Source organism: Maylandia zebra, linkage group LG10, assembly GCF_041146795.1.
Source record: "Maylandia zebra isolate NMK-2024a linkage group LG10, Mzebra_GT3a, whole genome shotgun sequence".
NCBI lineage: Eukaryota > Metazoa > Chordata > Actinopteri > Cichliformes > Cichlidae > Maylandia > Maylandia zebra.
In genome coordinates this window covers 13599602-13623080 of record NC_135176.1, presented here as the reverse complement: position 1 = coordinate 13623080, position 23479 = coordinate 13599602, and the positions used below count along the sequence as shown (strand labels likewise).

Genomic DNA, 23479 nt, shown 5'->3' with positions numbered 1-23479 from the left:
TCATCTGTGCTGAACATGCATTTGAAGTCTGTTTGGGCTCAGTGCAGAGAACTGACGGTGCTCACGAATATTAGGTTTCCAAATGGTGATGTCCTGTGATGGCTCCACATTGAATCATATGAAATGTTGGTCGTATTGACATAGTTGCTGCTCTCGTGATATAATGGAGGTGTTGGTTAAGACGGTTACAGCGTAGCTCCTCTGCCTTTTTTGTGTGGAGTTATGAAGTGAATTTAAAAAATAAGGGGCTTCTGCTTAAAACCTTAAGAGAAAGTGTGTTGAATTTCATTGTATGACTTAAAACCCAGAAGTGATGACCCATAATGGCTCATAACTGTCTGAAATTTCAATTTGCTGCTCACCTCAAGAGTAAATAACTGTCTATTTTATCAGGAATAGTGAATAGAGGGAACAGGGGAGCCATTTAGAGCTCATATTCCTGCAGGGACTAATAGTCAGAGTGAGATGTCATACGGCTGTAAAATGAACTTGACAGTACGACTTCAAGAGGGTGATTATGCTCAATGGAGAAACGCAAGTGACTGAAAGTATTTTGCATGACACAGAGGCCATAAATGCAAACCTCTCCATTCTTCAAGCCACTCTGAAAAGTGAGAAGAAAGTAAAAACTGGTTTCATCAAGCCTGCGCTGCCTTTTGTATGTTAATGTCAGTCTACATATATTTTAAACCACTCTGCAGTAACGCTAATCAATACATGGATACATAGATCGTTACATATGGGCTCTCTAACTCATTATGGGGTATTTTTGGAATCTGCTAAGCCCCCTCCCCACCTCCCCGTCTATTTCACATCATTTCTGTGAGTCCCACATATGTTGGCACTGATTCAACCAGGTTGCTGGTTTTACAAGGGGACTCTGCAGTTGTTTTATATCTGCATGGCTGAGCAGGGAAATGTTTTGGCGTGGTAAAACAAGGGCATATGTAGCAGACATTATGAACAATATCGCAGTCTGCCCTAAGGTGCCTATGGAAGGGCAAAAGCTCCTCGGCAAGTTTGTCAGAGCTGGGATCAATTTGGCAAAATCTTGTCTGCTCTTAGTGTCTCTCTAATGGCGCTGATTAGACAAAGATACTGGAAAACTGATCAGACATTATTGTATTAGGGAAAGGCCAAAGCTATTGAACTGAATCAAAATAGCAGCACACTCCCTTGAGAGGTATTACAAGGAGGCTATTTTGACTCCAGCACTGTTCTCTTGTCAGGGTTTTAATAGCTGATTTGCTCCGTGGACTACTTGGATAAGGAAAACGGATGGTGAGGCCATCTTTGAACCTGATCAGCTAAGGGGTTGCTCCATCAGAGATCTGAGTCATGGCAGCTGAATAGACGGCTTAGGCCTGAACAATAAACCGAGCGCACGATCACTGGGCAGCAAGAAAAGAGGGTTACTGCCTGTATTCGGCGTGCTCTGCAAATCTTCACTGGATTTGCTCCTAGTCAATCTGCCTGGGGGGGAGGGGTAGGCTGGCTTCCACCCAAATGCATGCTGGGATTGTGTTCCTCTTTATTTTAAGCCTTCCCTGTAGACATGTCCTGTTTTTTTGTTTTTTTTTGGTTGTGTTTTTTTCCCTCCTTCCCCACTTTCCCTCAGCATTGTGTGTTGCGGTGTCTACAGACTGTTTGCGTGAATGCGCGTGCATGCGTGGACGCTTTGTAATGGTGTTCCACTTTGTACTGAGCGCTCCTCATCAGCATTATTTCATGTTGTGGAAAAGAGGCTGAAAAGCTATTGATGTCACCTCGGTTTGTGAAATCAGTGTTTAGCCTGCAAATTGGCGGATGGGTTCGAGTGAAGGTGTGGAAAAAGGGGATCAAAGAGAAGTCAGAGGTCTTTTTTTTTTGTTTTTGTTTGTTTTTTTGTTTTTTTTTTAATGTGCGGCCTTCCAGCGTCAGAGCTGGCTGATGCTCCACATTGCCCAGATGAATAAAAAGGTTGGCTGACTTGAGCGAACGAGTCATTAATCTGTCTGAGTGACAGCTTCTCCCAACTAATGAGCCTTGAGCCCTAATTTCCATGATCTTGTTTCATTTTATATTTTTTTTCTTGCTGCAGGTGGAATCACTCACGACACTTTTCAGAAGGAGCTGATGTGCTTTGACCCGGATGCCGATAAATGGACTCAGAAAGCGCCCATGACGACAGTTCGCGGCCTCCACTGCATGTGCACGGTGGGCGACCGTCTTTACGTGATCGGAGGCAATCATTTCAGGGGCACCAGCGACTACGACGACGTCCTCAGCTGCGAATACTACTCCCCCGCCCTCGACTTGTGGACACCTATCGCCGCCATGTTGCGAGGTCAGAGCGACGTGGGCGTGGCCGTGTTTGAGAATAAGATTTACGTGGTGGGCGGCTACTCGTGGAACAATAGGTGCATGGTGGAAATAGTACAGAAGTACGACCCCGAGAAAGACGAATGGCACAAAGTTTTCGACTTGCCCGAGTCACTGGGGGGGATCCGAGCCTGCACACTCACAGTTTTCCCCCCTGATGATATGTCGGGCTCACCCTCCAGAGAGTCGCCGCTTTCAGCACCTTGATGAGCAAAGGGGGTGAGCCCTACTCCGCTCATACCCCCGTAACCCTTCCCCACCCCCCGACAGCCCCCCTCAACAAACACACCTTATAGACTTTGTTTGCACTTCCTTTATGGACAACATCTGTACTGCATCCCAAATTACCCCCCCAAGTCCACATCCCCTAAAGCTGTGCAGAACCCCGCCTCCCACATCTGCGTGATGAAACCTACATACCAACATGGTTTGGCAACCTAATTACATGTTAATTTTGCATACTTGGTATATTTTGGCAGGAAAAAAAACAACAACAACAAAAAAAACAACCTCCACTTGAAAAGTGACTTTGCAAATCAACTTTTCTACCTGATGTCCAGACTTTTCTTATGTCTCGTTTCTTTTGGTGTTCTACCTTGAGATGTTGACTACCACACTGACTCTCTCTTCTAGTCTATGCCAGGTTAGATGCAGGTGACGCCCTCCTCAGACAGCAAACGCATAGGGACCGATGAGCTTTTGAAAGACAAGTGGTTTTTAACTCAGGGGTTGGCCCAGGCCCCATCTTCGTCTCTCTTGCAGTTTCACTTCTTTCCTGCTGTTGGTATGAAACTGTTAACAAAAATGGTGTTTTCTAAATTTAATAAACATAATTTTGAAAGTAATCAAATATTGTCCTCTTCACTGGCTACAGCTTGAAGTTGCACGTATCCAGGTCGTATTTTGATGTCTGAGTGAATCTAAAATCTCTTATACAGGATTCATGATCATTAATCAGCTGAGAGAGAGTTGGCTTCCTTTGTTGCTTTGTAAACTTGTCTGTAATGAATGAGCTGTGAATGACGTGAAGGAAAAGATCAATCAGTCTGTTTGTGGGGAACGATGACTTCGCTTTTATACTGCGGAGCTGGACTGTATGCAGTAAAGGATAACCGCAGACATAGAGTGTGATTTTTCTTTTTAGAGCCACGCTGTTGAAGCACTGTCCACCCAGTGATGCAAACTACACTGCTGACAAGTGTTAACTGGAATTTGGCAATTCCACCGCTGTCACCTCTTCTCCTGCCATCATGACAGACGGTAATGTCGCCCACAATCTGCCCACCTGCTCCCGGATCATTAAAGCCTTAATAGCAGCATATGGTGTCCGAGACGTCGGCTTCAAGCTGTTACTAGGAACAAAAGGTTTGTGTAATCATCAGGTGAGTTGGCTCCAGAGCTTTAAATCCTCATTATAGTCCCATTATGTCCCTTTAATGAGATGCTGCAATGGTGCTTGAGATTTGAGATTTTAATGCCTGTTTCTGTGTTTTCCAGAGCAATAATCTACTATAGGTCTGTCTTTTAATTAGATTGTTTTAACATGTTATGAATTGATATGCGTTTGTGCCTTTTTTTAATGTTTCATTTTGAGGCTCTTATGTGCTAAACGGGTCAGTCTTGTTTCATTAGCTACATTTTAGCTTGGTCGTGTTTTTTTGAGGGTTATGTTAATGTCACACGTCAAAAAGCTTTTTTTTTTTTTTTTTTTCTAAAGAGTCTTATTATGAAGTCCTTTTTAAATGTAACAGTCTGCATCATTCATCTAGTTTTAAAAATAGGCACTTTGTAATCATTTTAATGGAAAGCCACTGAATACACAGAGGAGCAAAACGTGATGCGCACAGCTGCTAGATGAGGTTGCAGGAGTAGGACTTCAGTGCCGTTGTTGCCTGGACATTTAACTGAAAATAACCCTTACACTGGTTACCATTTACCCTGTGGATCCGCTGAATATGAGAGAAGTAATGAGAGCAAAGAGAAGAGGATGGAGGTAGAAAGTAGTAAGATAATTTGATAACCGCTTCAGTTAGCATGCTGGGAAAAAGGGTGATTATTTAGACTGAGAGACTCTTTAAGGCTAATAACCTAATCCACCTCCTATCGTGTAAAGTTTGATTGCTAAGAAACATTTTCTGCTAATTGAATATGTCCCTGATATAACGAGTTTATGTAAGTTTGTCAGCTAAAGAATCTTTCTTTTAGTTGTTATGCTGTGGTACTTTTCTTTTTATTATGCTTGCAGTCTTAGCCAGTCGGAGCAAATAACTGAAAGTATAAAGGCAAAGAATTTTCAAGCCATGCTGATGCTGGACTTTATTATCTGTATATTCTAGCAACTGGTAATTCACTCGGTGTAAATGGTAAAATAATTTCTTCTGGATCAGAATTATTATAGTTTTATTTTTTTTATTTCCTAATTAGTTTTGGTTTTTAATTAATTGTAGTTTCTTGAGTGGATCTTCCCATTTCAGTTTTGTTTGTATTGTTTGAAATGGTTTAGTTTTAGTTTCTAGTTTTTAAGCACGTTAGCAAGCTAATGTTAGCAAGCTAATGTTAGCAAGCTAATGTTAGCAAGCTAATGTTAGCAAGCTATTTAGCTCATAATCCCTCAGGGCTCAAGAAAACCTCAAAGATTTTTATAGTATAGATGTTTAACCTTATTATGATGACCGTTTTATCCCAAAAAAATTTATTTCACATAGCAGCTACACACTGAAAATATATTACTGCAAAAAATAAGGCACCACTTAAATTACACATAGGATCTCTATGAACAAAACATTCAAGTTGAAAATCTTTACAGCCTTTAAATTTGTGTAATTTATTGAGAACAAAATGACTTAATGGTCATAATGGAAAACCAAAATCATCAACGCTTTCATGGTTGGATTCAAAATTACACCAAAAATCAAGATCATTGATTTGTTATTGTTATTGAAATCACAGCCTGAACCAATCATAATGCCTGTATGCACTCTGACAATGTCTGGGATGAGGTTATGGATGGCATCCTGGAGGATATCCTGGACAGCTTTTTGGTGCAATTTAGCAGTGTCTCATGTATTACTACATAATGAAGTCTGGAGAACATGAGGACTAGCTGGTGGGCTCCAGGATCTGCCAAACATTCGCCTACCTAAAAGCAGCCAGGATAGTGTTGGCCGGTGTGTGAACCCAATTAGCCACCAATAATGTTTACATCCTGCTCTCACTGTGGAAAGACGTATGCTTCATTCTGCTATTATGACCAGGTGTAGTTTAGTGAAGGAGAAAGTAGTTCCTTCCTGAAAGTGCTCTTAGTAAGGTTTGTGTTGAAAACCAGGTCCTGATGTATTATTAGCTCTTAGAGCACAACAATGCAAGCACCATTTAGTTCCACTGTATTCAGGAGAAGGCAGGATTTTCTCCAGCCAATATCACCGCTCCATGGCCTGTGCAGTGATGCAATGAGCGATGATCCACATTAAACGTGTAATTCCTCTCGAATGGGTCGCGCTATTGTGTTTTTGCAAGCCGCAGTCAATATTGCATGATGCAGAGCTTTGTGTATTCTGAAGACTGAACATTTAGGTATTATTGGACAATGTGTCCTCGGTGCTAAACCAAAGAGAACTGGAGCAAAAAATTACAAGCGTTCACCCATCCTCCTCCTCCTCCTCCTCCCCTCCGCTTCACTACCTGTGTTTCTCGGTGGATTTCTTCGCCACTGGAGGCATGTTCTCTTGATTCATGAAGCAGATAAAAGAAGAGCGAGTGGATTACGACCTGACTCTTGACACATGAACGCGGCACACATTTGTGGCTCCGTGTGTCTCCAGACGACGACTCCTCCTCCTCATCTCATCCCAGTTAGAAAATGACCTAGATTCTCCAGGCTGCTGGATGTGTTTACATACACTGAGCGCTGATGACATTGTCAGTCAGAAAGCATCGCTCTCAGCTGCGAGGAGTGGGGCGCTTTTTACTGTAACCAAAGCGCCTATCCACCTCCCGTCATGATGAAATAGTGTGCAGAGCCACAGATCCCTGCTGTCCTCTGACTGCATGCATGATGGTGTTAATGGCTATTGATCCTTCTGACTGGCAGACAGCCAAGATATCTGGATGTTACGCCTGCTAGATATATTTATTTTTGCAGTGAACTGCAAGCTGCCTTCTGTTATTAGACTCCACAAAGGTTTTTTCTCTCCAAAAAAAAGAGATTTACATCTCTCTTCTCTCCCTCATCATGTATATTCACAAAAGGTCAAGTCCTTGTGCTCCTCCTGAGCTCTCTATCCCCCCTGACTGTGTCCTGAATAACATGTCCCTGATTCATCTCTTGTTCCAGAGCTTGTTCCTGCCCTGGCTGTATTTTTAATATAGCAGAGATGGGAGGGGTAGGCCTAATTGGGATTTGTTTTGTTCAACATCTGGCCATGTATCAGTCCTAGATTTCGCCTCAGTTGTATCTCACATGTAAAACATTGTATGTAGGGATCTGACTTGCATCTTTAAAAAAGCACATCGTTTCTCCCTCAGTTTGATCTTCTGTCCTTCGTCTAAAGGACAGGGCATGATGTGCCTCTCTGAACCACCTCACTGCATTTGTATTTAAAAGTCATATTTCTGTGCTGACATTTGTGAAGGTGCACTAGTGCTCGGGTTTCAGACTCGTCTGTGAAGACTGAGCTGTGGGAGAACATGCAAAAAGTCGACTGGAGACTTGATTGACAGGAAGCCTCTCCGAGGTGCCTCCCTGCTTTCAATCCATGCATGCTGGGGATATGCTCCAGTGCCCCCCTGACAACGGGCAGGAGAAAGTAGAGAATATGAAACTGGGAATTTTGTAGAGAACAGTGGAGTTTGCACACTTAGAGCTTTAAAGTGTAAAATTTGGCTACAAAAAAACTGTAATTAACCCTCTTTGGCATTTATCACACATTTGCCTCAGGTAAACTGCTTTAAAAGTCTCTTCCCTTTGACCAGCTGAAGAGAGCGTGGATCTAGAACAGTTCAACCGCTCTGGGAAAACTACTTGACCTCGCATGGGTTAAATACAGCTCCCGGTTAGCTTCCCTACAGGTTTTCTGCACCTGAGCTCCAAATGAAGCTTTTTACAAACTCAATTAAAACAAATTACTGGTCAAACATTCAAAGCATACCCGGCAATACAAAGCAATGTATCCTGACTGTAGCCAGAAACTGCGACAAGATAAGATTATTTAGGAAAGCAAGCCTTGGAAAAAAAATCAGCTTGACTCATTCTAGTAATTTATTTTGACATTTGTAAAACACATGCTGTGGCATTTTGAAACATAGACACGGCAGATTTGAAGCTTGTAAAATATTTGAATTCTATAATTGTCATTTATCATGTATGCATTGTCATATTGGGGACCTGCAGTTAGGGTTAGGGGTTTTTGCAACATATTTTTCATAATAAAGGTCCAATGCATGAAGATTTTTTTTTTTTTTTTTTAAAACAGGATGAAAGTTCACTAGTGGAGGAAGAAGCACTCAGATCTTAAGAACGCGTAAAGGGAAATGTCGAGTCAAGTCACCTTTTTATAGAGCACATTTAAAAACAAGGGTTGGACAATATGTACTTTGTTGAAGCAGTGCCTGCACAAGAATTCACAGAATAGAAAGTGCAAATTTGTCTAGAGCAAAGAGGGAAATGCAAAATATAAGCCTGATGAAAAATGAGAAACACTAGCAAGTATTACAGTCAAAGTGTATTCTGTAGTAAAATGCTTCCACCAGGTGACTGGAGGTATTTGAGTAGAGACAGCTCGCTGAAATGTTCAAGAAAGCAGTTTGTGGTGCTTTGAGCTTTGTGGCGTGGGGTTTTATCCTGCTGGAAGCAGCCATCAGGAGATGGGTGGTCATAAAGGGACGGACATGGTCTGCAACACTACTCGGGTAGGCTGTGGTGCTTAAATGGTCCTCCACACTATTACACTCCCAGCAGTGTAAACTGTTGATACAAGCAGGATGCATCCATGCTTTCATGTTTTTTACACCAAATTCTGACCCTACCATGTGGCTGTAGCAGCATTCAGCAACAGCAAATCGAGGCTCATCACGGTTTTTGGACGACTCTCTGTAAACCCTGGAGATGTTTGCGTGGGAAAACTCCAGCAGAGCAGACGAGGACTTTCTGAAATACTCAGGCCTGCATGTCTGGCACCAACAATCATGCCACATTCAAAGTCACTTAAATCTCTCTTCTCCTCATTCCCATGCTCGGTTTGATCTTCAGATGTGAGTGTATACAGTTGTATGCTTTTTATCGAAGTTTGGTCCAATTAAATGGTGTTCTGTGAAAAGCACAGCGATACCTTTTGAAATGTGATGTATGTCAAAACTGTGCCCTTGTACATTACTTGACTAAATATACTTCATTTGGCAAACCGGACATGGTTATGAAGAAATGGTTATGATGAAAAGCCTGCGAGGTCACATGAAGGGTGGAGGAGCAGAGCAGGGGAGCATGTGTGACAGTGCCGATGCCAAAGTGATTGATAACCCTCCTCGCCAAGCTGAGCTCAGACTCAACCTCGTCAGCTCCTCCTGTATAATGCCAGGTTGCCATGGTTACCCTAGCTCTTCATACAAGAAAATAAGGGGAGTGGGGCGGGGATGTGTTGGGGGGGGGCATTTTCTCCTCCTCCTCCACATCTTTTGACATGCTGTGGCGGAGCTTTCCTGGGGGGTTGAGAGTGGGGAGTGCTGACCTGCCTGTCAAACACTGAATATACGAGAAAAAAATAAATAAAAAAATAAAAATGGTAGGAAAGCAGCACTGATGGAAAGCTTCCTCTTCAAACACAAACTCTTCTCCTCGAACTCCCCCTGTGATGCACAAATGTGTCTGAGCTGATTACCACTGCAAACTCATTTTCATCCCTGTAAGAACAACTAATTTCCATTTCCAGCACATTATCACTGAGTGCATGCCAGAGGTGGCTTTAATGTCTGCAGTGCTCTTTGCAATAATGACCTCTAGTGGTTTCCAGTGAAGGCAAATGAGACTCGGGCTGAACCTGTTTGGAGAGATGTCTGGATGATGCAAAGGAAGTCCCACTCGTGCTCTTGCTCTTTGTTTTTTTTTCCATTTGCAAAAAAGGGAAATATCATCATCTATACATTTACCCCCCCCCCCCCCCCCCCCCCCCCGTCATCATCCTGCCAGTGACATCAGGCTTACACTTGGAGACAAAAGGTAATCTTTTTATTTACAGGGTTGCAGTTGTAGCCAAGACAGACAGACACGGAAGTAAACAGGATGGGACGCCTGCAGGGGGAGATCAGTTGTCACAACCACCCACTTAGACCCGCTGATTCCTCTGATGAAGCCCCCCCCCCCCATTTAAAAAGCTGCTTATACACTCGACTAAACTAAACCAGCTCATTTGGAAGAGGTTTTTGATTGACACCCTTTCATTTTCCCTTTTCATTTTCTTCATTGTACTCTCGTCAAAGTGCCTAAAAGACTAAAAGGGGAGGAGGACCAGTTCTGCATTTAAATCAAACCAGTGTGTGTTCTGGCACCATTTCCAATAATGGGCACTGATGGATGTCTGACCTACTTTGAACATTTTATGCCCTGTAAAACCTGACCCCAGCGGACAGAGAAAGCAACCATTAGTGCCCCTGCTGGTGGATTACAACTACTGATATTAATAATAACATTTATACATACGTAGTGCTTTTTTTTTCTTTTTTTTTTCCCCCAGTGCCAAATGCAAATTAATTTTTCACAAATGTTAACTGCCTGGAAGTGAATGACAGTTTTGAATGGGAACCTGTATAATGTTATGGGATGGATATAGTATTACAGCTTCCAATTATTTTCATTGCAGAAAAGCCTCTTAAAGCCTCACCTACGTGCTGCAGCACAATCAGCAGAAAGATCAAATCATGAATTGATCAGTCCTTATTCTCTGTGGTGCCGTCGCAATGCGAGAAGCAGAGAAATTACTGAAAGAAGAATCTGTTTTTTGCCAAAGCAGCTGCCAAATAAAAGGTCAAATCCGACTGGCAGTTATCATGTTCGGCCCCCTTTGTCCTGTTTTCTGCTACATTACTGAAGGTTAAGCTCAACTGCAGCAGCTCCTGTATCTGTCGTTTTCACGTCGTCGGTTTATTTGACGTGATATTCACCCTGACAGTTTTTGCGCAGTGGTGCGCGTCCCGTACGGTGATGAAAACAGCTGCTTGATGGATCGGGAAACGACATAGATGAGAGTGAAACTTGAGAAAACAGCACAAGTGATTATTCAGCTTTCATTTGACCTTTAAGGATCCTTCCTCCTCTAGTTTTGCAGGTGTTGTTTTGACTTGTGTGCTCACAGTGTTTGAGTGGAGGTGACTCGACCTCGAGGAATCTGTTTTATCTCATGTTGTTTCCAATCAGCACTGGGCCTAATGCAATGCCACTTGGTAGGCATGTTTCTAATTACAGGTATGCAACTTTGAGTCTTTGCCCATTCAAGCAGACAGGCCTCTTCTTTCTGACCATTTCTAGGCGATACATTTACTTCTCCAAGCCTAACGTCGGTTAAAAGTTAAATGAATGATGGATCCATGCTTCCACGTTATTTATGACAAATTCTGACTACCATCTGAATGACGCAGAAGAAATATAGACTCATCAGAGCAGACAAGCTTTTTCCAGTCTTGATGAGCCCCTGTTTTTTACAGGCGTGTCACCTGGTGTGGTCTTCTGCTTACTGTAAACCGTATCAGCTTTAATGTTGTGTCATGTCTTCAGAGAAGCTCTCCTGCATGTCTCGGTTGTAATGACTCACTGTTCCCTTCCTATCAGCTCAGAGCAGTCTGGCCATTCTTCTCTGACCTCTGGCATCGACAACATGTTTCCCCCCAAAGAACTGCCAGTCAAGGAATGTTGTCTCTCTTTGGGATCATTCTCTGTAAACCCCAGAGATGGTTTTATGGGAAAATCCAATAGATGAGGAGTAGAAATATTCAGACCAGTCTGTTTGGCCATTACCCTCTCAGGCTCAAATTAAACTTTTTGTTGCTAATGCACAACCAAGTCCTGCAGTGGTACTTCTGAGTAAAGAAAAATCATAAAATATGTATGTGGGGTAATCAGGTTGTTAGTTTTTAACTGTTGCAAATCGGCAACGCCTGCCTTGAGAGGGTTAATCATGAGACATTCAAAGTTAAATCACCTTTCTTCCCCATTCTGAAGCTCAGTTTGAACTTCAGCAGGATGTCTTGACCATGACTTCATTCTTAAACGCATTAAGCTGCTGTCACATTTTTGTCTGATTAGATATTTGTGTTAACAAACAGTGAAGTGGCCGGTGAGTGTAAATTTTGTGTCATATCAGCACAAATCAAATGACTAAATCAAATCTGTCCCTGATGCAGAAATGGTCGTGGATACTGAATGACACTAATGGCAGTCCTGGATTACGACATTGTGTCTGCTCCACTGTGAGAAGCAACGGCTTGATTTGTGAGCTATTTCGCAACTCTGCGCTTCTAAACATTGCAATATCATTAGCAACATAACATAACATCAGACTTTTGGGTAAAATCCCAAACTTCATAAACCCCGACGTAAACGTGTTAAGCATCAGTTCACAGACCAAACAAACACTCGTTCTGTCTGCTGGTTACTGATGTGGTTACTAATGTGGTTACAGTAACAGAGGTGTCAGGTAGAGACGAAGCTTCTTGTTGACACAGTCAGTGAAGCTGATTCACTTCTTTATATCTTACCTCTTTACCAGAAAATGACTCACCGGATCACTGAATGAGATTTCTATGATTCAGCATGACTCTTCTAAAGTGAGTAGCATCTGTCAGCACATTCCAGTGCTCCTAACCTCACTCCAACATTTCCCTCCTGTTGCCAACAAAAAACAAAACAAAATACCAAGACACCATTGCATCTAAAAATTGAAGATTGAGAAGCAGCTCTGCAGCACGGAAAATGCACCTCACATCTGTTTTTCTTCCAGATAATCTTCCACTTTATTCAAGTAAAATCCAAAATCTGTTTGGAGAGGCGCTGCGTCTCCCTGGGACGTGCTGTACAGAGCTTCAAAATGCGCTCTGCAAAACGCGGGAGAGTCATATATCAGGAGCCTCAAAATATTCACATTAGCAAATGATTAGCAGAGAACAGAACAGTCTGTGCATCATCTAGGTCCCAATTGAGCCTTTATGTAGTTAGTTATTAAGTCATTTCCTCAGAGCTGGAGATCATAAACGTTTATTGAAAAAACAAATTTCATGTAAATGCCTGATTGTAACACCACAGCTAAAGAATACTTCTTACAGAAAATAGCTCTGACTTGTTTTGGATCAGCTGCAGGTGTAAACGCAGGTATAAAAGCAAAATCTTGACTTTATTTTATTGTGTTTTGGGTTTTTTCTTCTTCTAATAGTTCACAGATTCAGCAGATCAGATGCTCAGTATTAAAATAAATTAAAATTAAGTATAAAAATGAATTTGCTTGGAAAAAACCCTCGAATTTTCAAAGTGAAGACTTCAAACCATGTAAATTCATTCTGATTGTTTAGATTTAGAATTTTGCAAATCTAATTCAAATATCATTTTTTATTAGTTGTTGAAACTTTACTCGCCTTTAATACGGATGTTTTATACTTCCATACAAGATCTTGGAAGTCTCTTGAAGAGGAAAAGACATAAAGTGTGACTTTATGTCTTTTATTGGCATTATAGATCTGTAGCCTTTTCATTTTAAACATCAAAGGACTCAGAAGCGTTTATACTTGACCACGGGGGGCTGTACACAACCTTATTTCATTTTCTTCTTCTTAGAACTTTACTGGATTCGGCACTCGTTCACGGGCTAAATTTTGATTTCATCAAAAATTCAAAAACATTTTCAGGGTTTGAAAAAGTAGTGTACTTTGAAATAAATCGAGCCGTGTGCATGTTGAAATAAGATACTAATGTATTTTTCATGTTCTTCTTCTGTTCTGCAGCCATCGCAGAAACAGTGTGAACTGTCTGTTACTGGTTTCAAAGTTTCTTGTGTTCTGCATTTGCTTTGAGCACAGAACGTCTCTTTCTATTTTAAACAGGCTGCTGCCAGCTCGTGTTTTTTTGGGTTTCATCTCAAAGCGGCCCATTCATGCAGATATTTCCCTCCCAGTCTGACAGTGACAGCAATGTGTGTCATAAAAGCAAACATCTTGAGGCCATTTGAGCCACTCAAACGAGCAGTCTGTTGTGTTTCCAAATTACAGATGTTAGATGACTTCGATGCTGCGCTCTGTGGTGTAAGTTGTGCAGTCAAGTTGGAATAAGAAAGACGCCACGCCAAGGGCTGTGGAACAACTCCATGGCAGCAGCCGGAGCAAAAGGGAATTATAACATTGCTGCTAGAAACGCAGATGGAGGCCTGAACATGAGATAAACTGAGGGGGGGGATTAAAATTTTGGACTTTCTTCTCATCATGGCAGAGAGAAAAAAAAAGCCTCAAGCTTCTCATCAGCCCGATGCGGCGTGACGGGAAGTCTCAGATGGGATGAGACAGCCCTCGCAAAATCCATATCCCTCTGAAAAAGCGATTGTGTGACAGCTGGAAAAAACATCATCGAACACTGGTGCTCGTCCAGGGCGCTGACATAACTTCCGTCAATAAGACAGATGGAAAAGCACACCCATCCTACCAAGTAAAAGATGATACAAAATGACACGTTTCGACACAGCGGTGGTGACTAAGGCGACGTTTTACTTAATTTTAATAGTCAGGCTCGAGCAAAAGTGGTCAATCAAACACATTTAACGTCCAGAGGCGAAAAAAGAACACAATTGTAATAAATACAGTTTAAGTCAGTTTCCAACAATCGATCCATTCACGCTTTAATTACTTCATTACACGAGGAGCTCTCACAGAGAGTTTCAATGAAAAGATTTCATTACAGCTTGCTTTGATCAGAATCAGAATACTTTATTCATCCCGAGGGAAATTAGGGGTTACAGCAGGCAGCACGCTAATGGCGCATGCGCACTCACAAAGGAACCTTCTGACCAACTTTACACAACATCACATTGGGGAGACATGTCAGAAAGGTAGGCTGATGTCTACAACAGTAAGTGACAGCATCTTTTTCCTTTCCTGGGGGAGCCTTCCTCAGCCCTCATAGAGCAGAGGAGGCGGTACAGCCCAGAGAGATCGCCATCCCATCACAGAGCTCAACAGCAAACAAACCCTAATTATATTATATAAAAATTATAGTGCCATTTGAACCTTTGCTACCATCTCTTATGCCTTCTGCTGTACTCTTTCAAACAGAATTTGTGCTTGTTGTCATTTTACTTGTGCTTTATGCTATTAACACTTTAATACACGTCACTATTTTGTAAACACTACTCCAAGAAACCTCTAATTTGCACAGAAGATTAGGAAAGATACATTTCTGTCAAGTAATAAAGTCGTGGAGCACCATAGTGGCGCTTTTAAAACTTTTATCATGTAAGCTTCAAATATTTTTACCCCACTATTAGCAGTTACACACTGTGCTGCTCAGCTAAGCAAGTTGAAAGCAGGGACCACATGCTGGGATGTTTTCCTTGATGTTTGTCTTCAGGGTTTCATTTCTGGGAAAAAAAAATATAATTTGCAAGTAATGAATTCTGCGAGTAATTTTATGCATTTGTTGTGGATGTGGGACTTTCTCGCACCGAGGGGTTTTCAGGATGGAGGCATCAGGCGATGAGCATAACCAGTTGGATGTATTCATGTGAAATGAATACATCGCTGCTTCCTCTTGTTTTGAGAAAGCCTCGTGGTGCAGGAAACCTCAGATGTTATCGTGTTTTCATAGCTAACTGCAATAATGCAGAAGAGTCTCAGAGCACAGACTTCTCTCGACGAGTGTCCAGTCTTGCGGTGCTTCCTGTTCACCTCGTCTCAGCTGTGTTGTGCATGGAGATGGTGGCCTCCTGTTTCCTTTGCCTCTTGTGCCTCCACAGCAGGACGGCCAGCAAGAGGAGCAGCAGGAAGCCCAGGGCTCCCCCGATGAGCCCTGCTGTCAAAGGCAGGCTGTTATCTCTGGGATGGTACATCATACAAGATCCTTCGCTGGCTCCGGCATCATTCACGGCCACCACGCAAACTTCTGCTATGTTGCCAACTTCGCCCACTCCTCCGCTTCTCCGGTCCTCCTCAAACTTCTGCCTCTCCTGCCCTCCGACAGTCACAACATAGGCTGTGACGAATGAATAAGGTGTGCACCACTGAAGTACAACTTCGGACCCGTTCCAGGATACTGAGCTTAGTTTGGGCGCTTCTGGGGGCACATTATTTAAAGTGAACCCCGGACACAAGCAGTTAGAGGAGGCTGCAAGCTCAAAACAGGAGATCTGGCCTTCAAGACAGGGATCATAGTCACACTGCTTAAGGGTCCCTCTACTTGGAATCAACGTCTTGGATGATCTAGTGGTTGTATCGTCATATCGACTGTAATCCTCATCGTCAACAAGAGAATCCTTGTCTGAGTGTGCGTATGGGCCGTGAATTCCCATGGGATGCATCCCTTCTGAGCTCATAGGCAGGGGGCAGTAACCTCTGATGAAAAGCAGGCATATGATCCCGAGTGGGAAAGTAAGGTCCCTCATGGCAGCCGTTGTACTGGAAAACATAAAAAAGTAGAATTCCATCAGAATATTTTAGAATCTGTTTTTAAGCCCCTCGGGCTTCTAACTGTGTGTACATTTAGTAAGTCAGTTGCTTTGTCTCTTGTATGAAAGAGCCAGAATGAGAACATATTTCCCCCTGATTCTGTGTCTTTTGGAGATGATCTACCTGCAGAGGCAAAGGACCGTTTCGAATGAATCGACTGACTTGAATAAAGCGCTATTTTCAGTGGGAAAATAAATCGGTCAAAATCAAAACTTTTTCCCAGCCCACATAGCTTTCAAATAGGCAAAATGACAAAATGCCGACACCTAAGTAGCTGAAATTGAGTGCTCTGCAAAGTGCTTATAAATGATGTCTAGTGTTGTATATCAAACTGCAAGTAATAGTCCTCATTTGTTAAGACTTGGAGGTTCCACACTCCACTTTAGCATTCCACTGGCCTATTGCACAAGAGGGTTCAAATGCCTGCACGCCAGGAATCAGCGCAGGCTTGTCAGCTGTATCTAGTTACAGGAAAGCTGCTGCTTCTTGAGAATCCACACGAGCGTACCTGAAATATGCTGTGTGGTGAACTTGCATAGCAACCTAACAATGGGGCCATTCAAAAATCTCAGTGCGGTGAACGGAGTAGGAGCCCCCATTGAATACTAATCTACTTTATGCAAGCTGTTTTGGCAACTTGCAGCTTAACGCTACTCACTGAAACTGTGTAATAAAAAGATATCCATTTACCTGTTTCTCGGAGAAGTTTGAAAACGCTATCAGAACACCGATGAGCTTCTTTCTCCTCGCCTCTCTTCCAGTTGCTCTCTCCGGTGTGGTCTCCCCCTCTTTATATGTTTTCCTTCTGCCCAACAATCGCCTCCTTCTTTCTGTCCTCCCTTATTCCTTATGCTTTGGCTTCTGCACCAGCTCCACCTCCCTCTTTGCCAAATTGTTTAGTGATGTGTCTGTGAGTGAGCAGCTGTGCACGCCATTTAGTGGAGAAATACTATAGTCTGCTATTAGTTACATCACCACTGGTTAATTTGGTGACCACATTTTTATTTTTGTCTCATTCTTTCACAACAAGCACATTATTCAGAGCATGTCTCATTTGTTAATGAAGGCTCGTTTCCCTTTTAGGGGAGAAGGGATTTACAGAAGACTGGAAAGCTCTAGCTTTGATTCATCTAAATGTTTTTCATCATTGGCATACACGTAGTGGCTACACGTAGACTGTGACTTCCATTGAAACAGCTCCAGAGTCAAATAGAGGAAACTGTTTAGCAGCTGTTCACCGAATTACTAATAAGGAAACAGACCGGACCTGTGCTGGGAATCATTTGTAACGTATGTACTTATTTCTCCTTGAAGAAAAAAATGAAAGCATAAAATAAATTGAGTAGAAAACGTGGTGGATGTCAAAAGCCAGTTGTATGAGATTATTTTTTGTTACCTGTTAAAAACTTCACGTGGCTTTAAACCCAACTGTTCTCTCATATCTCTGCCCTGCTTTTGAGCTAAAGTCACAGAAAAACACAAAGCACACCGTCCTGTACCTGAGGGATACCTACAGCTCAGATAAAGTCTGTTGAAAACTGATGCGCTGAATGAGTCACAATCCCGCTCAAATACCCAAATACATCGTTCCTGCCGTTATTCAGCAGACACCAGATGGATGAATTAAAAGTTTTATTTCCTATATCATTATCAGGTGCGGTATAAGTGTTTGTCGCTTCTCGCTTCTATCTGTGGATGTGTGAACATGTTTTTGGATATATAGGAGAGCGTGTGGGTGTGAAGGGGGCACGTATATATATATCTGCATCCAGGATGCTTCTGAGTAATGCTCTGTTTATATTGTGCAGCGTGTGTTGTTATTATATCCGAGTTCAATACTGCGAAGCCTGCGTCAGTTTTCCTCCATACTTCATTTCACACACTGTAACAAATTTCTATGAAAATACAGGAAACTGTTCACTTATTGTATAATAAAGTACGTTAACTTTATGTTTTGGGGTTTGTTTTTTGTTTTACTTTGTTGGGCCCAGAAGCTCGTTAGTGTGTAAATGTTTACGTTCAAGTAATTAATAAATGGGTATAGTCTAAGTCATGGTTTGCATTTTCATTGCTGTGACTGTGCAGTCTGGCTTCCGGTGTTTGAGTGGGTCAAATCAGTGTTAAACAAAAAACTGACCTCTCTGGCTTGGACGGGGTTCATCACACCCAGACAACATTCATCTTCAGGGTGGTTGCACAGTCTTGACGCTGACTTTTTATTTCTGTGTAATACAAATACTGAATCATGTGACGGCATCACATCATGTGACTCAGTGTGATGGCAGCTAAAGAGCTGATAGTATTATACTGTTAAGTTATATCCTCTATAACAAAGTAAGGGGGATTTTATTCACAATAAGTCAATAAAACATTTAACTGTCTTTAGAATTTAATGAAAGCAGAGAGGGTGTGACAGGCAATATGACAAATGTAAAGTCCCTGAGTAAGAAACGTTTCCCCGAAGTGACACAAATCCCAGCAGATGGTAACTGTTAAATGGGTTGTTGCATAATCCTGAAATGGTCTACCCTTTTTTATTTGCCACAGATCACATCAGTTTTTCCTTTTAAAAAACACTGCCCGCGGCTGGGGATAGGTCTGCTTTCCTCATCAGAAATGACTCTATAAGGAATTGATTATTCTTATATATGAAACTAAAGCAGCACAAACAAATACTCCAAGGTCCTGTTATATCTGGAACAGATCTCCACAGGAGATCTTGGTATGGTTAATAATGGTGCTTGCCTTCTTTCCACATGTGGTCACGTAAACCATTTACAGTTTTTTCCACGGCCTACAGGAAAAGAAAACAGTAAGTGGAAATTGTCCCGATAGTTCACACAATCTTTGTGAACAACCAGTATTAATATAAAAAGGAACATATGCTGAAGTCCTGAGGGTGTTCGTGTCTGAGAGGAGCCGGTCCGATTGTAAAGCAACGTCCAGGTTCTTATCTGGCTCATTCATCAGCCTGTGTCTCTAAAAAAAATTTTTAGAGGGAACACACAAAAAATCTTGATTACAGCAGATTTGTTCTGTGTGGGCCGTAACTGCAATGGGTGGATTTGACATTAATTAGTGTGCATGATGGATTGCACTGACATCTGCAAAACATAAAGTTCATGGTGCTTTTGGCCAGTTTCCTCAGATTTAGTGGACCTTTAGTGGTTCTGTGAAGCTTCGCCTGGAGCAGACTGCAGATGTTTTCTCCACAGGGTCAGCCTGACCAAGAGGTCGGTGACCTGGGCGTACTTCAGACTGTGAGCGCTACTTGTATCTATTATTTTTTTCTCCTCATCAAATGGCTGCTGTACTGCCAGGAATTGTGGAGCCAATTTCACCCTGAAACATGGGATTAAGGCTGTAAATCAGGATACACTTGTCCATTACACTTTAACAAACACTTTTCGCTCTAGTTGCTCCAGAAACCACCAGGCAGACTAAAAGTTTCATTAAATGGTAAATGGGCTGTATTTGTATAGCGCTTTACTGGTCCCTAAGGACCCCAAAGCGCTTTACACATCCAGTCATCCACACACAGGTGATGGCAAGCTACACTGTAGCCACAGCTGCCCTGGGGCGCACTGACAGAGGCTGCCGGACACTGGCGCCACTGGGCCCTCGTGACCACCACTAGTAGGCAACGGGTGAAGTGTCTTGCCCAAGGACACAACGACCGAGACTGTCCAAGCCGGGGCTCAAACTGGCAACCTTCGGAATACAAGGCGAAATCCCAACTCTTGAGCCACGATCGCCCCAAACAAGAAGACTCAAACTGTCACCCTCAGTTGAAAGGAAATATGTTCAGATGTTCCGGAAAGTCCCAGGCAGCTACCTAACTGGACAATCCAAATGCCTTCTGGTGAAAACTTTTATGGACAGAAGGCACAAAGACATTTGGCCACAATGACAGGTTAGGTATTGGATGCCTAAATGTGAGCACAATGTGTAGGACTACTACTACCTCCACATTATTTAACTTCACTTTAAATCAGCAGGACAATGACCCCAAACACACATTAAGAGAGGTTTTGAATGGATAAAGAAGCTAACATTGAACTTCTTGGATGGCCTTCCCAAAGTCAGGATTAAAAGCTAGGCTTAATAGTCTGGACCATACTAGGAAACCAAACCAATTTAAGTGAACTCTACCTATTTTAACAATAAGATTCTTCAAACATACAGCCAGAATTATCCCAGAAGCTTCTTCATGGTTACTGAAATGGTTGAGGTGCAACTTGCTAAGAGATATTTAACCAAATATTAGTGAGTGTGTGTGTGTGTGTGTATATTCTGTATGTATACTTTTGAGGCTGTGTGGCTTAGAATCCAAAATAAAATGAAACTTGTGCCACCAATACGTGTTTTTTTACAGTCATTACAGATGCTGTACATTCTTAACCAACCTGGAAAAAGAACGGTTAAAAGTATGGGCAGAACATTGTGCCATCAGAAACTGAATTTGAATAAGTTAAATTCGAATTTGAATTCCTCGGATTGAATCTAAATTGTAACTTGAATTCTTCAAATCCAGTTTCTGGTAGAACAAAGTTCTGCCCATAAAACTTTGCCAAAAGTGCTGACAAAACTGTGGCCAGTTGGGTGTTTAAAAAATTAGAAGAACTTACAGGGATTTTTTTCTATTTCACTGAAGAACATATTTTAAAAAGTACTCCCCAAAACATGAATCTGATATTCATTTTTGTAGCTGTAGTTCAGGGTAGAAGTAGAAAACGAAAGAAAAAAATGTACGAACTGGGACGTGTCTAAACTCGAATGTTTTGTGAGATTAAAGCAAGATAAGTCACTAGGTGCGCAGAACCTCCTGCGAGTCCCTACCCTGGGTAAAACGAGCCCCCATATTCTGACGTCACAAACACGCGACGGGCCTGCGCTTACAGTCGCTGCAGACGGAGGCAGGAGATGGGTGAGTCGCTGTGCAGAGTGGACGTGTTTTGAACAATAACTCGTAGACTTTATTAGGACAGCTAAAGAGCGGCAGCACACCTCTCCATCGGGGCCGCAGCGTTAGCAGTGGTCCTCTGCCGTCTGGCCTTGTTACTCCTGCAGAGAGCGGGCCAGAGCCAGGCCCAGCGGAGAGTTACCTACATTGTTTTTGTCGGCAGCGCCAGTTAAACAGCTAATGAGGCGCATGTAGTCATTGACAGTCATTGCTCTCACACAGTAAAGCAACAAAACCCGCAGAGTTTCCCCTCTCTTGGTGCTCATATTTGTGAGCTGTTTTCAGGAGCACGGCGTGTAAACGTTAGCTGACTGAATACCAGCTAGCTAACTGCATTATAATAATAATGACTTCCAGGAGGACGGGCTATGCTGGAAGCATGGATTCCTCCTCTCCGTCAAACAGCGGCAGCAGCTCGCTCCACAGTGGGAACCGCAAACAAAGCGCTGTTAGCATCCCCGACAGGATTGAGTCCTGTTACGATCGCAAAGCCGACAAGGGTGGATACGGAGGCTCGCAGGGCAGTGTGACTGTAACGTCGCTCAAATCGCGTCTCGCCCCGACCATCCAAACCGCCATGTCCGCAGCAGTGGACACTCTGCTCGGGGAAGTGGTGCTAGTGCTCAATGAGACTCAGCAGGAGTTGCTGCATAAGGAGCAGGAGAACGAAAGGCTCAAAGTGCGCCTGGAAGTGTCTGAGAGGGAGCTGAAGACCCTGCAGGAGTGCCTGTGCAGTGCTCAGAAGCTCATAGATCAGCTTCAGGTGTCCTACACGGGCCCTCAGTCAATCAGTCAGTCAGTGTTTGCCCCGCCGCTGTCTTCCATGGCTTCCATGACTTTGGACAGGGACCACCAGAACCCCAGAAACGTGAATGGAGCGGGTGTCGACTTGGGTCTTGGTGGCTCTGTGGATGAGTCACTTCATGGGTTTGAACCAAGAGATGAGTACAAAATGTGCCAGCTTTCAATCCAGCCAGATGGCTCTGTGACCAACCACGCTCTGGACTCCTTCACATCCAATGCATCTCATATGTGCTCCGATTCTGGCCGACCAGGTGAGTGTGGAGCTTTTGCAAAGATTGATGACTGTGTTCAAACATGGTAATGATGTACATGTTTTATTTTTGTCTATAGACGAGAGGCAGTCTCAGGGACCTGGTGGAGCGTCCAGATTTGAGATTAAAGAGGAGCAGGGACCAGCTTCAGGCTCCACTCAACCCAACAGGAAGGACAGCATAGCGACGGGGGACGGAGAACGGTCGTCACATAACGTGGGAGATCTTGGCTACGGTCAAGTTGGAGGAGAGGCAGGTTCCCAGCGATCTTTCCCTCACCCACTGCGTCACCAAAGACCCATGCGTGAATGCAGTAGTGCCTTGGGCGGACTTAATGGACAGAAACAGTTAGCTAGGACTCCTGGAGCAGGAAGAGGTGACAGCGCTTCATCGGGCGGAGCTGATGACTCTGCAGGACCATCAGCTCCTGACACGGCAGTGGTCGAGCCCCCTGGAGATCGGCCTCACCACTGCTTGGAGTGCGGAAAGACCTTCCGTCTGATCTCCAGCTTGAAGAAGCACATCCGCATCCACACAGGCGAGAAGCCATACCCGTGTGGAGTCTGCGGCCGTCGGTTCCGCGAGTCAGGGGCGCTTAAAACCCACCTGCGCATACACACGGGGGAGAAGCCGTACTCTTGCTCAGAGTGCGGAAATTGCTTCCGCCACCTGGATGGTCTGCGTAAACATCGGCGCACCCACACGGGGGAGAAGCCCTACGTGTGTGCCATCTGCGGGAAGCGGCTCAGTCGCCTGCAGCACCTGAAACACCACCAGCTGATCCACACCGGAGAGAGGCCGTGCTGCTGCCCTTTCTGCAACCGCACTTTCAAAGAGCCTGCGGCTCTGCGGAAACACATCCGCACGCACCGCGAGGAAGGCGGTCACATGGGAATCGGCACCAATGAAGACGCCGACCCAGACGCCATGGATGACATTAATAACCTCCATCCAGCAGCTCCGTCTCCGCAGATGAGGTTTGGGGAGTGGGGAGCTGAGGAGGATGACAGCTCAGTTGTAGACTGTGTCTAGGTGGAGGTTAAAGAGGTGCCTCGCTGTTGGTGTTTTTAAAAAAAGCACAGACTGATGTGTTTGTGTAGTTTGATGGACCACGAGGTCACCTTCACTCCGCAGTGTTAGGGTGATGAACCAGGCTACATATAACCAGAGCCTTGGAGCTTAGTTTGTCCAAGATATTAAAGTGTTACACTTTTAGATGTGAAGCTTAGTTTTAAATTACCACGGTACATTCTTCAGCAGCAGCTGTTCTTTCATACAGATGTTTATGGAGCAGTGCAGGTAGTGTACAGATTCCGGGAAGTTGCTGGATTGCAAACTTTCTGGCAATAATTTGGGAAATTTATTGCAGATGTGGGCACAAGCCAAAAAATGTAAAAAAAAAAAAAAAAAGGAAGAA

At 43.4% G+C, this 23479-nt stretch overlaps 3 protein-coding genes across 6 annotated transcripts in view; 2 read left to right on the top strand and 1 right to left on the bottom strand.

Moving 5' to 3' along the window:
* The window catches only part of klhl13 (kelch-like family member 13), a 45285-nt gene extending 42065 nt beyond the window's left edge, over positions 1 to 3220 (top strand). For all 4 annotated transcript variants that reach the window (XM_004563957.3, XM_004563958.4, XM_012922694.4 and 1 more), the window contains one exon: positions 2081 to 3220. In XM_004563957.3, the coding sequence (XP_004564014.1) occupies positions 2081 to 2568 (488 nt within the window). In that variant the 3' untranslated portion in view covers positions 2569 to 3220. The remainder of the gene's footprint in view (positions 1 to 2080) is intronic.
* A 10851-nt stretch (positions 3221 to 14071) lies between these two features.
* Positions 14072 to 16923, bottom strand: LOC101480241 (LRRN4 C-terminal-like protein). The gene is made up of 2 exons (XM_004563954.5): positions 16735 to 16923; positions 14072 to 15993 (listed from the first exon to the last, which is right to left on the bottom strand). Exon 2 carries the CDS (start codon positions 15978 to 15980, stop codon positions 15264 to 15266), a length of 717 nt encoding a protein of 238 aa, XP_004564011.2. The 5' UTR covers positions 15981 to 15993; positions 16735 to 16923; the 3' UTR covers positions 14072 to 15263.
* A 3997-nt stretch (positions 16924 to 20920) lies between these two features.
* Positions 20921 to 23479, top strand: si:ch1073-224n8.1 (uncharacterized). The gene is made up of 2 exons (XM_004563953.5): positions 20921 to 22062; positions 22142 to 23479. The coding sequence occupies exons 1-2, from the start codon at positions 21354 to 21356 to the stop codon at positions 23092 to 23094; spliced, it is 1662 nt and encodes a 553-aa protein (XP_004564010.3). The 5' UTR covers positions 20921 to 21353; the 3' UTR covers positions 23095 to 23479.